Raw genomic sequence first — 17158 nt, forward strand, 5'->3', positions numbered from 1 at the left:
TCGCGGGGCCCGGGCCGGCCTACCTTAAACGGGCGGTTCGCGCGAGCAAGTACGACCCCCTAGTGGACAAAGTGCAGATTCTCCAGGCTAATCCGGAGCATGCTCGTGTGATGACAACTGATGGCCGTGAGACTACTGTCTCTGTCCGTCACCTTGCCCCTTTCGGGGTCGCCGACCTGAGTAGGGAATCGGACGGACCGACCGAACCCATCTATGAGACTATGGCCTCTCCCGACGCTCCCATCGCCGAAAGTCTACCGACTCTCCCCTCACCGGGTCTACCTGGGCCCGGCGACTTGGAGTTACCCCCTTCGTCACCCGACCCTGATGGCGCCTCCGACGCCGGGGACACAGGGATGCGTGATGCCGTACCCGGGGAATTTCGGACGTGTGCTGGCAGAGAAATTCGCCGCCCGGCCCGATACGGTTGGGTCGACTGATGTTCCGTACCCTGTTCGTGCTGATGCTCGCTCGCTTCTAGCCGCACCGCCGTATAATTCTGACGGGGGGGGGGGGGGGGAGAATGTAGTGAAATCGTATTCGTACTGAACCCGGGGGTGATGCTCGCTGCTCGTTGACACCGCTAGGGGCATGACTATAAGACCCGCTGCTGCGGACGGTGCTCCGAGACTTCTCCTGTGACACGTTACATCTGGTAGACTCGCTAACGGTACGCCAGCATAGAATATCCAGCTTGCTTGCATTGAATGTTATGAATGGTCCCATGTGATGTCACATCGTATACTTATTGTATTTCCTTCATTACAGGATGATGTTATGATCTAAATGGAATTAAACCACCAGTTGGACTAAAGTTGTGTGGACCTGATTGGTTTTCCACAACAAGAACCATTCTGTGTGTCTAAATTCATAATAATATTCATTGTATTCTTGGACAACTTTTTAAATTCATCTCTCATACAAATAACCACATTATCAATTTTTAGTTTTTTACAATATTTAGTAAGTTCTATATTTGACGTTGTATTCTTTCCAAATTGTGTAAACCATTTATCCATTTATTTATGAGAAAGATATAACCCATTACCCCTTTTAGTTAGTTTAACACCCACTTGAGCGATAGAGGAAAGCATATCTCCAACTAACAATCTAGCTTTATCAGGTAGACTTTCAAGTTTTTGAGCAAAATCCACAATTACACCACTTCCACTAAATTATTTCTCCAACTCCTTGTTATGTCTTTCCAATTCTTTTTGAGCTTTTAGTTGTGCCTTCCTTTCGTTAGCAGTTTTTACCGCTGCTGAAATACCACCAGTCAATGCTCCCGCCGCACATAAACCAGCAAATAAAGGAATTAGAAACGGGAGAAATCCTCCCTCTTGTATTGAATATTTCTTTAACATAGGTTTTGTCATTTTAATTTTAAGTGAACCAGCATCATTTAGTGTTTTTACCTGCTCTCTTGTGAGTAAAACATCAATTCTTACTGCTCCTTTTCTTTGAATTGTATTAACGTTAATAATACAAGGCTTTTGATTTTGAATACAAGATGTTAATTTATTAAGATTGATTTGATTAACATATACCAGTTCTTTCCTACTCATTAATTTATGAGAAAAAACCTATGTGATATTAATCATAACACCATTATCTGTATTAATCTGTAATTCTGTTTCCTCCAAAAGCAAACAATAAGCATCAACTTCTTCATTCTCTCCTCTTTCAATGTATAGAGAAGTATCCACTCTATTAGACTTTATAGTTTCCTTTTGAGAACTCAGGTCAATTGCATAGATTGTATAAAGTTTTTGAAACGCAACCATATCCAAAATAGGTTCATTATTACCGTTGCTTTCACACACCTTTTGGTAAGACTTGTAGGCTTCCGCATAATCATTTTTTTCCCAATCAATTTCCAATCTATCTCGCGGATAAAATGTTCCATCAAGAGAAACCCGAAGTTGTTTCACCTTAGCATTATCACTCAGCACATTATTCTTATCAGTACCCTCCTCTCCATCTGGTTTCTTAAAAATGAGCCATAGGTATCATGGCTTTCCTTGAAGAACACCCAAATTCCAAGTGTAGGTAGTGTGTTCCAGTTTAACGTGTTGACATCTTCTTTTAAGGTATGATCCATTTAGCGGTTTCTTTGAGTTAAGTCTTCTATTTAACATCTCTTCCGTTTTAAGATTAGGAGTATATTCACTAATATACCAACACAAATCATTAATAACAAATTTATTATTGTCGCCAAAAACATTTTCAACCCCAAAAAGCAACCTATTTACATTATCATTCCTTTGTAGTTGAAATCTAATTTTAAGACCAAACAAAACTTTATCATAATCACAAAATCCAAATATATCTTTCAGAGGTACTGCTACGGTAAAACTATTCTCTGCTTTTGTATCATCATTATACATTGACTTCCTTTGACTATAACCAGGGTCAGCATTTGTTCCCGTTGACATATCAGGAATAAAACCTTCAACAGCTCCCTTACCCATTCTATCACTAAACGAATATAGTGTAAATTTCATCATTTCAGATATAGCAGAGACATAATCAACCGCTTCAACCTCTTGTGTTCCAATATACAGGCCGACACTATCAAACATTTTCCAGAAGAAATCATTTACAAGTGTAGCATTAGTATTATTCGCAGCCTTAGTGAATTTAAATTTACACAGCAAGAAACTATCAGCTATATTCAAGTAAGTTTGTTGATTATTTATTTCAAAACTTTTTGTTCCGTTTGAATTCCAGTCTGTTCCTGTTATAGCATTTACCTTAAAATAGTCTTCCTTTTTAGTAGAGTTTGAAATGATAATCATATCATCCAAATCATAGATACTATCAATCGCTTCCATACTTGTATTTATATAGCATTAAAATCGTTGAAACCCTGACCCAAGTATTTTAATGATTTTTTGTCGTTCTTGTGAAGATAGTTGAGTTTTACCTTTTTTAATTTCTTTGATTGCTTGTAATTTATGAGACTCCTTTTGAGCATCTTTTATACTCTTTATAGCACCCGCAACTGAGCCCATGGCTGAAGCAGTTGAACCAATTAGGTCTTTATGTTTAAGGATGGTTGAACCAATACCCATTAGAGTATCAATTATCCCATCTCCTTTATTTCTAAATTGATGTCCCACACCCCATTGTGTCTTTGGTTTATAGTATCCTCTACCAAGAAACATACCTTCACCCTTATAGTATGGTGAAAGGAACATGCCATCCCCTGTAATTATTTTATATATTCCAAACTCGTGTTTTCTCACAATAACCATTATTTATTTATTGAAAAACTTCACGTAGGTGAATTCTGATGGATATAATTTCATCATTAAAGGATATCATACGATTATCTTGGTCAGTTATCCTAAAGTTTACTCTGTGTATGGTTTTTCTGACACAGGTAAATAGACAAGATTTTTTGGTTCCATATTAAATTTATAACCAATCGGGGTTGAGTATGCACTGAATGAAAATATTGTATTTGTTCTTATTCCATCGTTATAAGCACCATCAATCAAATCACAATGAATTAATACTGAATTTATACCGGAGGATATTTGAATGACATTATCACTGTAAGACGTCCCGTTAGTTTCAATCTTTTTAGAAGAGAAACCCAATAGCTCTCTGAACGAATTTTCAATCGTGAAATCAACTTTATAATTATTTTTAAGTTTAATAGTTGATTTTGAAGTGTGTTTTTGAATATCTATTACAATATTTTTTGGTTCATCACCTTTTTCTTTCATAAGGCGAGAGACTTCTGAAGATATTTGAGAAATCTCGTAAGCACCGGGTGAAACGGTTATAGTTTTATATCCACTACCTGGATTATAACTAAACTTGTTGTTTTTCTCTGTGATATTAAAAAGGGTATTGTAAGTCTCCATTGACAACAAGGAAGCCTCATATTCTTTTGTGGGGTCAAGTTGTAGTGGGTAAGGGAATGAAGCTGTGTAATCACTCGTTGTGAAATTAAAACTAAGAATTGTGCTTCTCATCTTATTTAATATCTAATAAAATATGTTTGTATTGACATTTATTAATTATTTTCATATTCATCAACTGATCTAAAATGGCGGATGCTTCATTAAAACAATTGTTGTTTCCAGCTTTCTTACTACCTAACAACAATAATAACCTATTAACTAAATGTGATGGGTCATTTGGAAGAAAACTAACACCCGAACCAAGCTTACTTAAAGCATCAATAATATGTTTCTCCTTCTCATTCTTCTTACTTTTACCAGCAACAGAAACTCCATAATCAAGTGCATTTAGCAAATCAATATACTCTCTATCTTCCTCTCTTTCCATATCAAGCGGTTCATCAAAATAAGGTGAATTAGCATGTCCATCTTTTGTTAGAAGAAACATTAATCTTGGGGTTAATTCAACATTTGGTTGGTCAGAACTTAAGAACACCAATTTATCATTAAATATCAATAACTTTTCTTTCACAAGATGGAACTGTGCTGGTTCTTCTGTTGGAATGAGACCTGCTCTGGTTTTTGAACCCTTCAAATATTCATTGATTTGAAGAGCTTCTACAATATAATTGGAAAGTTTATTTACCTTCTCAAGATGCCTAAATAATCCTTCGTCATCATATTCTAATTCTCCAAGTTCTTGCTCTGTCATTTGACTAAAATCTTTGAGCATTTGAAATTTTTTCGGAGTAAATTCTACCGTGGGAACTGTAGGTGAAATCGTTTGTTGAGTTTTTAAAAGTGGTTTAAAAAATTTCTCTTGTTTTCTTTCAAAGGCTTCTTCACCAGTTAGTTTCTGTCTCCTTTTCTTCTTTATATCTTCCAGTTGCTTTACAACTTTTGAAACCAACTCTTGATGTTCTTTAAACTTTCTTACTCTTTCTTCGGTATTCATTTTCTGTATTTATTTATTGAAAAATATCATTTAGTATCTCATCTTGTTTCACAACAATATATTTATATTTTCCAATCGTGTGTTTCATATTATTGTCAAATTCCTTCTTACTACATAATGTAGAACAATTATCTCTCCAAAAATTATTTGTATCTATTGAATTTAACTTAAATAAAATAAAAGTATTAGCATTGTTTCTTATTGAGCGCCGAGGGAGTTGAAAATATGACTGACTAAGATAAATACAATTACAAGAAGAATGTCTCCCTCTTGTATAGTAGCTATCCATTACTGTTTGGTTTCTCTCATTAACACAATCATCAAAGATAACGAGGTTCTTTTTTGATTTATCTAAATCTTGAGGTGAAGGTATATCATCCGTATTATCACTGAGAATACAAGTTATGGGTTTTGGTTTTGATTTTGATTTCTGTGTATCACAAAATAATTGTATTATATCATCAATATTATAATCATTTAGTTTGTTTTGAAGTTTAAATAAACCGATAATGTATTCCTTTTTAAGACCCGCATTAAAACCCTGTGAGAGTAGTTGATACTCGGGTTGAAAACTTGACTTTGTAAAAATTATTAAATAATCATAATCTAAAAAATTAGGACTAAGGAGCATCTTTAAAAGTAAACAGGTTTTTTCACATCCGCTTGAACCGACTATTAGACATCTCAATGAATTTGGAAGATTTTTATGGTTATTAAATTTTATCTTATTTTCCCAAACGGGTAAAAAATCATTCATTTATATATTTGGAAAACAAGTCATCTAACTTTTTTTGAGTTTTTTGAGAAACTCTATATTTTATCCTGAGTTCAGGTTGAATTTCAAAATAATCCATTATTTTGTTTATATAGTATCTTGTATTAACATTTCCATTAAAATTATTTTGAATAATAAATATCATTAAACCCTTATACATTTCCTCAATACAAATAGTCTCTTCCCTTGTAAGAAATGGTGTATTATCACCATAATACTTAACATTGATCTCTCTTATTAATCTTGTAAAGTAATTCATTTTTGGTTCTAATTTAAAAGAGTTATATATTTTTCTATATTTTTTATTATCATTAATTAAAATTAAGTCACAGAAAATACATTGTTTATATGAACCCTCATTATTAAGCCCTATTCTACCACATTGGTGGTAGATTTCTAGTTTATCATATGGAGAGTCTGGAAATTCTAAATATCCTTCAGAATTTATCATATTTATAAAGTAAAATTATACTTAAAACAAAGTGCCTTTTTTAGAGGCTTTTTAAAAGATGAAACTGTGCTTAAAGTAAAACACCTTTGAGCTTTTCAACTCGTTTTATGTATATAACTTTACTTAAACTAAACGCAAATTTATTAGCTAATAAATACAATGTTTCAAAACACAAAAGACAAATTTCAATCAATCTCTACTTCGGTGGAAGATATAGAAAAATATGTCAAAGATGTTAAATTGAACAAAGATAAATATGGAAATTTTTGGATTAAACCCATAATGGAGAATAACATGTGTCCTTTTATTAAATTTACGGGACAAGCTATGTTAATTAATAACTCTATTAAAGTAAATTTGACAAATGTTTCTCCACTACTACTAACAATTTACTCAAAGCTTGAAAAGGTCATTGATAAAGAAGCTTTGAAAATGAATGATAAGACCATCAACGATTCTAGAGGAAACATTTGTATATTCTTTAATAGACCCAAAGATGTGGGTGAAATTAATAATATGAATATTAGTGGTGAACTATCATTCCATACTCTGATTATTAGAGATTATTTGAAAATAACATTTAATGTAAAAAATATTGTGGTTATTAGTTCTAATGAAAGAAAATATATAGATATTGATGGAAGTTTAATGGTATGTAAATGAGTGATATTAATAGTCAATACTCTGAGAGTTATTATACTGAGAGTCTAGGATCTGAAGATAGTTATGATACTAATAGTTTGTGTTCAAATGATAGTTATGAGAGTAGCTTTATTGATGACTCAGATAGTGAAATTGAAATTGATGAACTCGAGTATCTAAACTTTCTGGCTAATACATAGACGCTTTACTTTAAGTAAAGGTATATACATAAAACGTGTTGAAAAGCTCAAAGGTGTTTTACTTTAAGTAAAGCTATATACATAAAACGAGTTGAAAAGCTCAAAGGTGTTTTACTTTAAGTAAAGTTATACACATAAAACGAGTTGAAAAGCTCAGAGGTGTTTTACTTTAAGGAAAGGTACATACATAAAACGAGTTGAAAAGCTCAAAGGTGTTTTACTTTAAGCACAGTTTCATCTTTTAAAAAGCCTCTAAAAAAGGCACTTTGTTTTAAGTATAATTTTACTATATAAATAAATATGATCAAAGCAACGTATTGCGACGTTTGTGAACAAGAATATAAACAATAAAAAAGACACCTTAAAACTAACAAACACACATTTAATCTACTTCACCTACTATCTCCTATTCAGAAGGAAACAAAACACTGTTCTGCATGTAATAAAAATATCCTCAAGAAAGGCTTCGAAATACATCTTAAAACAATTCTACATTTATCAAATTTTATCACAACTAAAAACTCTGATGGCGCATTCAAAGGACATATTAAAATAAGAGTCTTTACTTCAAACCTCCTGAACCAGAGTCTATAGTTGATGCTGTAGAAATAGTTAAACCTGCTGTTCAAACGTTGATTGAAAAAACACTAAAAGAAATGAAACCACTTAAATTTTATATGGGAGTAAAATTAGAAATGACAAAGGACGAAGGAGTTATAGATACACCATACATGAGAACTGAGCCACACTTTATATCTTCATATCAAGATTTTAAAATCTGAAATCTGAAATCTGAAATTTAAAATTCTGAAATCTCTGACACACCTTCAACAGCTCTCCCTACCTCTTCCACCTCTTCCACATCTTACCCTACCCCTCCTCCCCCCTGTTCTGTATCTGATGCTCCCCCTTCCTCTTCATTAACGGTATGGACCTCAAACATCCGGGGCCTTCGTTCAAACTTAACCGATCTCTCCATACAGGTTGCTTCTGTCAAACCAGACGTGATCTGCTTAACAGAAACTTTCCTCCTTTATGATGTCTCTGATTCCATAGTATCTCTCCCGGGCTACTCCCTCCTCCGGTATGATAGACCTGAGCCTCGTCCTGGAGGCGGGGTTGCTATCTTTATCAAAAACTCTCTTCCTCACTCGCCCTGCACTGCACTCTCTCCACCTCACCCCCAGGAATACCTCTGGCTACGGCTTCCCCTTCGCTCCCACCTCTTGTTCATATGTGTGTTGTACCGTCCACCAAACAGTGATGACTCCATCTACATCTCGCTGTCTGATGACATGGACCAACTTCTATCTACTCATCCCAACTCTCTCTTCCTCATATGTGGTGATTTCAACTGTCATCATGCCAGTTGGCTGGGTGTGGGTACCTCTCTCACCAGCCATGGCTCCTCAGCAAAGGACTTCTGCGACTCACTGGGACTGACACAATCTGTCAATTTCCCGACCCGGATCTCAGTCAACGGAACATCTTCTCTTCTGGACTTGGTTATGACTAACTTTCCTGAAAATGTCTGCTGCTCTTCTTCTGCTCCGATCGGAACATCTGATCATGTCCTTGTTAAAGTGGACATCTCTCTGACCATCCTCAGGGAACCTGCTCAGCGTCGACGAGTCTGGCATTTCACTCAGGCCAACTGGCACGGTCTTCAAGCAGCAATAAATCATCTGGACTGGTCTCCCATCTCTACCACCTCTGACATCAACTCATCCTGGGAATTCTTCCAAAGTAAATTGCTCTCTCTCATGCACAGATTTATCCCATCTCGTCTTCAGTTGTCATACCCTTCCTCCCGTCCATGGTACACGGAATCTTGTGGTGAGGCTGTTGCCCAGAAACAACTTGCCTTCGTCTCCTGGAAAGCAAATCCAACGGAAGGAAATCTCATTTCCTTTCACAAAGCCCGAAACAAGTGTGTGTCCACCCTCAGGAGAGCCAGGAAACAATATCTCTCCGTTCTCAAGACCGAACTCTCTTATCTGTCTCCCTCTTCCAAATCCTGGTGGCGTCTGGTCAAATCCGTTTCTGGTGTTTGTTCCCCCTCCATCCCCTCCCTTACCTCAAACGGCTACACAGCTGACTCCGCACGTGAAAAAGCTGAATGCCTCAACTCTGTGTTTGCCTCTAAATCTTGTGTCCCAAACCCATCCCTCTCTGTACCCACCATACCCAGTCGTACCCTGCTGCTCCTGGACTCCGTGTCCTTTCCTCCTGACAAGGTGGAAAAGTTTCTGTCAACCCTCGACTCTGATTCTGCAACTGGACCCGACGGCATCAGCCCACGGGTCCTAAAATCCTGCTCTGCTGCTCTATCTCACCCTCTCTCTGTTCTCTTCACCCTCTCTTTTGCGCAAGGTCAACTGCCATCTGCTTGGAAATCAGCCAACATCACCGCTTTGCACAAAAAAGGTGCAAAAACAGATCCTAGCAACTACAGACCAATCAGCCTTCTCCCAATTATCAGCAAAGTCATGGAATCCATCATTGCTTCTGATATGAAATATTTCCTCTTCTCCAATGGCTTGATCTCTGATCATCAATTTGGTTTCAGACCAGGTCACTCGACTCTGGACATGCTGCTTCTGCTGTCTCAACAATGGATGGAGGTCCTCAATGCCAAACAGGAAATTAGAGCTGTCTCCCTCGACATATCACGTGCCTTCGACACGGTCTGGCACCCCGCTCTGCTCACCAAACTCTCCTCCTTTGGTATCCATGGAAATCTCCACGCATGGCTGGCGGACTTCCTCTCTAGTCGTCGTCAACGTGTGGCCTTGAATGGGTTTCTCTCATCTCCTCTTCCTGTTCAGGCTGGAGTTCCCCAAGGCAGTGTTCTGGGCCCCGTGCTTTTTCTGGTCTTCATCAATGATCTCTCTGACTCTCTCGAAAATCCTCTCTATCTCTTTGCTGATGACTCCACTCTCTGCCGCTCCATTCCTCTTCCCTCAGATCGGCAGTCTGCTGCCTCCTCACTCTCTGAAGACCTGGACAAAATCACAGACTGGTCAAACAAGTGGAACATGTCTTTCAATCCTGACAAATCTCACACTCTTACTATGTCTCTCCGAAAAGATCGACTGGACAACCCTCCCATCTACTTTCTCAACAATCCTCTCCAAGAAGTTCTGTCACTCAAGATTTTGGGTCTCACTATCTGCCATGATCTTTCTTGGGAAAACCACATTTCCAAGCTGGCCTCCAAAGCCAGTCGCCGACTGGGCATCCTCCGTCGTGCGAAGTCCTTCCTCGGCACACCTGAGCTCCTCACCACATACAAGGCTTTCATCCGCAGCTCAATGGAATACTGTTCTCCCCTATGGGCCGGTGCTCCTGCCTCACACCTAGCTCGGCTTCACGCTGTTGAAACCAAAGCTTTCAGAATTATTGGAATCTCCCGCGATGAAGCTATCTCTGAGGGCCTTTCACTCACTCACCGCAGGCAGGTAGGTGGTCTTTCTGTCTTCTACCGACTCCTCTCCGGCCTTGCACCCCCAGCTCTCTCTGTGCTCTGTCCCCCAAATATTCCTACAGGTCGCACAAGATCTGCCAGCAACCCTCTGATGGTTAAACTGCCGAAATCTCGGCTCTCCGCTCACCTTCACTCTTTCATTCCTCTTTTCTCCCGCCTCTGGAACAAACTCCCTCACTCCCTTCAATCCTACTCCTCCCTCCAGGTCTTTAAAACAGCTGTTCACCACCATCTCTTATCTTCCCCCATCCAAAACCTTGATCTTTTCTACCCCCGCTAATTCACCCCAGATCCACCTTGTTTGAAATTCCAACTTCTTTCCTGGAAGTCCTGGCAGTGTCCATATGTTTTATACCTCTCCCACTGCCCCCTTCCCACGCCCCCCCCCCAAAGCCCTCGCCCTCTCTCAGATCTCTCGATGTCTCCATGTCTCTCGGTCCCTGCTCTCAAATGTTGTGTTTGCGTCCTTCCCCCTCTCTCCCCATCTTGTCTACCGCTCCCTATGTTATATGTTTTATGTGTCGGTTTGTCTTTCTGTGTGATTAATGTTCGCTCTTTCACGAGCCTCGATATTGTATACAAAAAAAAAAAAAAAAAAAAAAAAAAAAAAAAAAAACCATCAGGAGTCTATGATGAACTTATTAAACAAGAGCAAGATATGGATAATTCAATCGTAGGAAGTTGATTCAATATAGGAAAAATTATTTACATAGACATTCATATTCTTAAATCAGATCCTCTAAAAGCTTCTTCCTACATTGATTTACCCAGTGTTATCAAAAATAGAAAAGCAGTTATCAATATCAAAAATAAAGACAATAAATGTTTTCTCTGGTCTATTCTAGCACACTTACATCCTCCACATTTTCATGATGAAAGAGTATCTCATTATAAAAAATATGAGAATACATTAAATACAAAAGATCTAAAGTTTCCTATGGCTTTAAATGATATTCCTAAATTTGAAAAGATAAATAATTTATCAGTTAATGTTTATGGTCTAACAGAAACAAACAGCATTCAGGTTTTAAAGCTTTCTGACAATTGTAAACAAACTCATATTAATCTTCTATATTTTAATTCAGAGGAAAATTCACATTATACATACATTAAAGATATTGCTAAATTAATAAACCCACAAGTATGTAAAAGAACAAATAAAATATATATTTGTTTGCGTTGTCTTAACTTCTTCCATACACAAGAAAGATTAGATAAACATTCAAATTATTGTGGTGAACATAAATCAACGGTAATCAATATGCCTAAAGAAGGCTCAAATATCACATTCAAAGATGAAAAGAAAAAGATCAAACATCCAAATTGTTATATATGCTGATTTTGAAAGTATTCTAGAAAAAATAGATACTGCTTCTCCAGATCCAAAATAATCATACACAAATAAATATCAAAAACATACTCCTTGCGGTTTTTGTTATTATATCAAATCATCCGGTGGTGATAAATATAACAAGTTAGAGGAGTATAGAGGCTCAAATACCCCAGAGGAGTTTGTGAAACGACTAGAAAAAGACTGTGTCCGATTAACCAAGATAATGAGAGAAACTAATAAACCAATGTCCTTGACGAGTGAACAGAAAAGGGAATTTAGGAAAAACAATGTTTGTCATATTTGTGAGGAAAAAATTGGTGAAGGTCTAAAGGTTAGGAGATCATTGTCATCTCACTGGTAAATATAGAGGTCCAGCTCATCAAAGTTGTAATATTAATTATCAACTCCCCTCTTTCATTCCTGTCTTTCTTAATAACAACGCTCATTATGATACGCATCTATTTATTAATGAACTTTCAAAGACATCTGGACACATTTCAGCAATTCCTAACATGGATCAGAAATCCATTTCATTTACAAAAACAATTCACACATCTCCTATTACTCATATCAGATTTCTTGATACATTTAAATTCATGGCAAGTCCATTGGCTAACTTGGTTCAAAATCTAAAAGAGTTTCCATGTCTTTCAGAATATTTTTCAGATAAAGATTTTCTAACACAAAAGGGAATTTACCCCGATGACTATATGGACTCATTTGAGAGATTCAATGAAACACAACTTCCTTTAAAAGAAAATTTCGATAACAAATTAAACAACAGTCATATATCTGATAAAGATTATGTACATGCACAAAATGTTTGGGAAAAATATAACATCAAGAATCTTGGCGAGTATCACGATTTGTATCTCAAAACTGATGTGCTTTTATTGGCCGATGTATTTGAAGCCTTTAGATCTGTTTGTCGCACTGGATATGGATTGGATCCTGCTCACTACTACACAGCACCTGGATTGGCTTGGAGCACGATGTTGAAAATGACAAAACAAGCTTTGGATTTGATAACCGATGTCGATATGCTTTTGATGATTGAAAAGGCAAAAAGAGGTGGAATTTCACAAGTATGCTCGAGCAGATATGCAAAAGCAAATAACAAATATCTTCCAAATTATGATTCAACGAAAGAGAGTTCTTACTTGATGTACTATGACGCAAACAACTTGTATGGCTGGACAATGTCTCAAGCTCTTCCTTATGGGAAACTAAGATGGGTAAAGGAAAAAGACTACACAAAGGTTTCATAAGATGTATGTATCTCTACACAAAAAGAATTGGATGATTCAAAGGTTGGTTATTATTTTAAGGTCGATTTAAAATATCCTGAAGAACTTCATATCAAACATAAAGATCTTCAATTTGCTTGTGAGAAAGAAAGTCCAAAGAAAGAATGGTTGAGTGATTATCAACGATCGTTTGATACAGGTGAATCAACAGAAAAATTACTTACTACATTATATAACAAGAAAAATTATGTACTACACCAAAGAAATTTGCGACAATATTTATCAAAAGGTCTAAGAGTAGAGAAGATCCACAGGGTTCTAAAGTTCAATCAAAGTCATTGGTTAAAGGGGTACATTGATTTTAATACACAAAGAAGAACAGAGTCAAAAACAAATTTTGAGAAAGACTTTTATAAATTGATGAATAATGCGGTCTTTGGTAAGACCATGGAGAATGTGAGGAAAAGACAAAATATCAGACTAGCAACATCTTGGGAACAAGCATCAAAATTAATTAATAGACCGAGTTTTACGAGAGCTGAGGTCTTTACTGAGAACTTTTGTGCGATCCATTTGGTTAAAGAGAGTATTGAAATGGACAAACCTATTTACATTGGAACATCAATTCTTGACTTGTCAAAGTCATTAATGTATGATTACTTTTATATTAATCTAAAATCAAAGTATAAGGATAATGTGTCATTGTTGTATATGGATACTGATAGTTTTATTTTGAAAATTAATACTGATGATGTTTATTCAGACATGAAAAAGGACATTAATATCTATGATACAAGTCATTACAGTCCAGAGAGTGAGTTGTTCTCTTCTAAAAATAAAAAGGTGATTGGAAAGTTCAAGGATGAATTGGGAGGAAATGTTATGAGTGAATTTGTGGGATTGAGGTCGAAGGCTTATGCTTATAAATACATTGTGAATAACGTTGAAAAGACTGATAAGAAGTTAAAAGGTGGAAATAAAAATGTCATTGAAGAAACAATAAACTTTAAGGATTATTATAACTGTTTAACAACAAAGAAAGAAGAGTTTAGAAAGATTAATGGAATAAGAAGTTGTAAACATCAATTATATTCAGAAGAGGTGAATAAGAAAGCATTGGGGGCTTTTGATGATAAGAGGTTTATTTTAGAAAATGGAATTGATAGTCTCCCTTATGGTTATATAAGTATATAAGTGATAAGATATATAAGTGATAAGATATATAAGTGATAAGATATATAAGTGATAAGATATAAGTGATAAGATATATAAGTGATAAGATATATAAGTGATAAGATATATATATATAAGTGATAAGATATATATATAAGTCATAAGTTAAAAAGGGGGGTTAGGGATTTTAACGGGCTACCGCCACCTTTTTTACTATTATATAAATGATAGAACCAAGTATCAACCAGACTAAAGAGTGGAGGTGTAATCAACCTTGGTATATAAATGGAAAACATAACGAATGTGAAAAATATCAGATTCAAGAGGTTGAGAGAATCACTGGTCAGAAGGTTCTCAAGACGGATAAACGTATTCATTTGTTAAGTGGGGTAATGGAGGGCGGGAAGAAAAATATATTAGAGTGGAGTGAGAACTTTAATGGTTATCAATCGGATAATAAATATTATAATTTTAAAATGGTATGTGGGAGAGGAGGAGGTCAAACAAGAACCCTCCGTGAAACATACCACTTTATACTTTCACAACAAAAGGTTAAGGAACCTGTATACTTTATAAATATACTTGATGGGGATGAGTTCTATAGGAGAATGGAGCTCTTTAAAAAGTTAGAAAGAGATAATATATTTATAGGCTCATTAGTAGAGTGGTCTAAGGAACTACATTAAGGGGGTAGTGGGGGGAATAGGGTAAAAATTACATGTAAGTGAGAAGGATCATAGGTTCATAAAGGAAGAAAATCATAGGTTCATAAGGCTAGAAGGATTATAGGTTCATAAGGTGAGAAGGATTATAGGTTCATAGAGGGAGAAATAGAGGTGTTTATGATTTTTGAAAAAGACAGGGGGGTAAATGACATTAGATAGGGATTTCCCATGTTAAACGGAGGTGTCCCAGAAGCAACATTTATCACCTACTAACATGAACTCTTCACTCTCCTCACGATACGATACAGATTCTTCTTCTTCAAATGTGTGTTTGAATGGGATGTTTGAGTGAAGAAAGTCCCTCCAGGAAGATGAAAATCCTTTGTATTTACCTGGAATGGGGCATCGGCGTTAATCGTGAATGTGAGAGTGGGTTTGGATCGGATCACAGGTAGAAAGTGGTACCCTGGATGGAATCAACAGAACGTTCATCAGGTATCGCGAATCACACCGTTGGAAACATGGCCAGGTGACCTTTTGGGTGTTGCTTTCTGTTTTCGTCCGATGAAGGGTTCACACCTGAAACGTCAGGTTCACATTGTTTCCCACGGAGGTTTTAATCTTAATCTTTGTGGAAATGTCTTCCATCCAATCAAAATGCAGAGATAAAATCATCATTTGATAACCAGTGTAGTGACGTCACAAAGGTAAGTTTGCGTCGTCACGCGAATGGAAATTCCAGAGAAAGCGTCACATCATGTACTGTGATTAACAATTCATATTCACCTGGCGGGAAGTAAACCGTGATCACACAGGTGCTGCCCTCAGGGCGACATTGCACTCCGGGAAGGGCAGGTTGGGGTTCACCCTCGAATTTATCCAAATGGGGGAAACTCGACCCGACAACTTTTGGTAGTGGGGACTTCAATCTCTCTATCCCTGGATATTTAAACAAAGGACAGGTAAACACCTTCATGTTAAACATTCACGCATGATGGTGTTTCACAGGTAGGATGATCCATCAATGCGCGGTAGGGGGCTCATCCCGGTGTTTCACAGGTAGGATGATCCATCAATGCGTGGCATGGGGCTCATCACGGTGCTTCACAGGTAGGATGATCCATCAATGCGTGGTAGGGGGCTCATCCCGGTGTTTCACAGGTAGGATGATCCATCAATGCGCGGTAGGGGGCTCATCCCGGTGTTTCACAGGTAGGATGATCCATCAATGCGTGGCATGGGGCTCATCACGGTGTTTCACAGGTAGGATGATCCATCAATGCGTGGCATGGGGCTCATCACGGTGCTTCACAGGTAGGATGGTCCATCAATGCGCGGCATGGGGCTCATCACGGTGCTTCACAGGTGGGATGATCCATCAATGCGCGGTATGGGGCTCATCATGGTGTTTCAGAGGTAGGATGATCCATCAATGTGCGGTATGGGGCTCATCACGGTGTTTCACAGGTAGGATGATCCATCAATGCGCGGTATACGGCTCATCATGGTGTTTCACAGGTAGGATGATCCATCAATGCGAGTACCGTCCTTCAGATGAACGTTAAACGGGAATCCCGTCCACCGACATTAGTTGGTGAACGTTGAAGATCCCAAGGTGTCCTTCGTGAAGAGGAGGTGAGCTATCGCCGGCATCCTGAACAAATTACAGAACAAATCCACATTAACCTACACAGGTCATTGGTCATCAACGTCACCTCCCTGCACTCAGTCAATGACGCTACCCCGACACCTTGTGCCGCATTCAAAAGAAGAAGAAGAAACCATGATTAAACACCTTATATGTTTCTGTTCTGAAGCCTCGTCAGTCCAAACATCATTGAACTTACCGCTAGTTTCACTCACAGTGAAATGTACCTGTTGGAATTCTTTCCCTATATCTGGTGGTGGATGCTTCTTCATCACCATCAGGTATTGTGGGATACCTGCCACGTGTTTACTGTGTCCAGTGGATATCAGGTGTGGCAGCATGTTTATACCTCAACAAGGTGCTGTTCCCACCTGCCAGCTCTTTCAGCTTCAACACACCTTTTTAGTACGAGAACCAAGTTGATGGACACAAGACACCTTGGTCGCTCTTGGTTCTTGTACAAGTTTCCGGCCGGACAAGGAACGACTTTGCTGTTGATCTCTCCAGGTTAGACCACTCACCTTAGTCTGGAAGTGCTGAATTCCTGCCCATGGAGCTCTCCAGGTGTTTTAGTTCATGGTCCTGATGTAACAGCTTTCAACACCTCATCATCGTTACCTGAATGTAGGTAGATGTTGTGGGTAGTGCCACGCGTTGTTGTACCTTCC

The 17158-nt window shown here is 37.6% G+C and overlaps 1 protein-coding gene across 1 annotated transcript in view; it reads left to right on the top strand.

Moving 5' to 3' along the window:
• LOC144888308 (uncharacterized) overlaps positions 1–16896 on the top strand; it is a 151483-nt gene extending 134587 nt beyond the window's left edge. Inside the window, exon 3 of the mRNA XM_078765968.1 lies at positions 16772–16896. Coding sequence (XP_078622094.1) covers positions 16772–16896 — 125 coding nt within the window. The remainder of the gene's footprint in view (positions 1–16771) is intronic.
• Positions 16897–17158: the final 262 nt, after the last annotated feature.

This window comes from Myxine glutinosa, chromosome 1 (assembly GCF_964187855.1).
Source record: "Myxine glutinosa chromosome 1, kmMyxGlut1.1, whole genome shotgun sequence".
In the NCBI taxonomy this organism is placed as follows: domain Eukaryota; kingdom Metazoa; phylum Chordata; class Myxini; order Myxiniformes; family Myxinidae; genus Myxine; species Myxine glutinosa.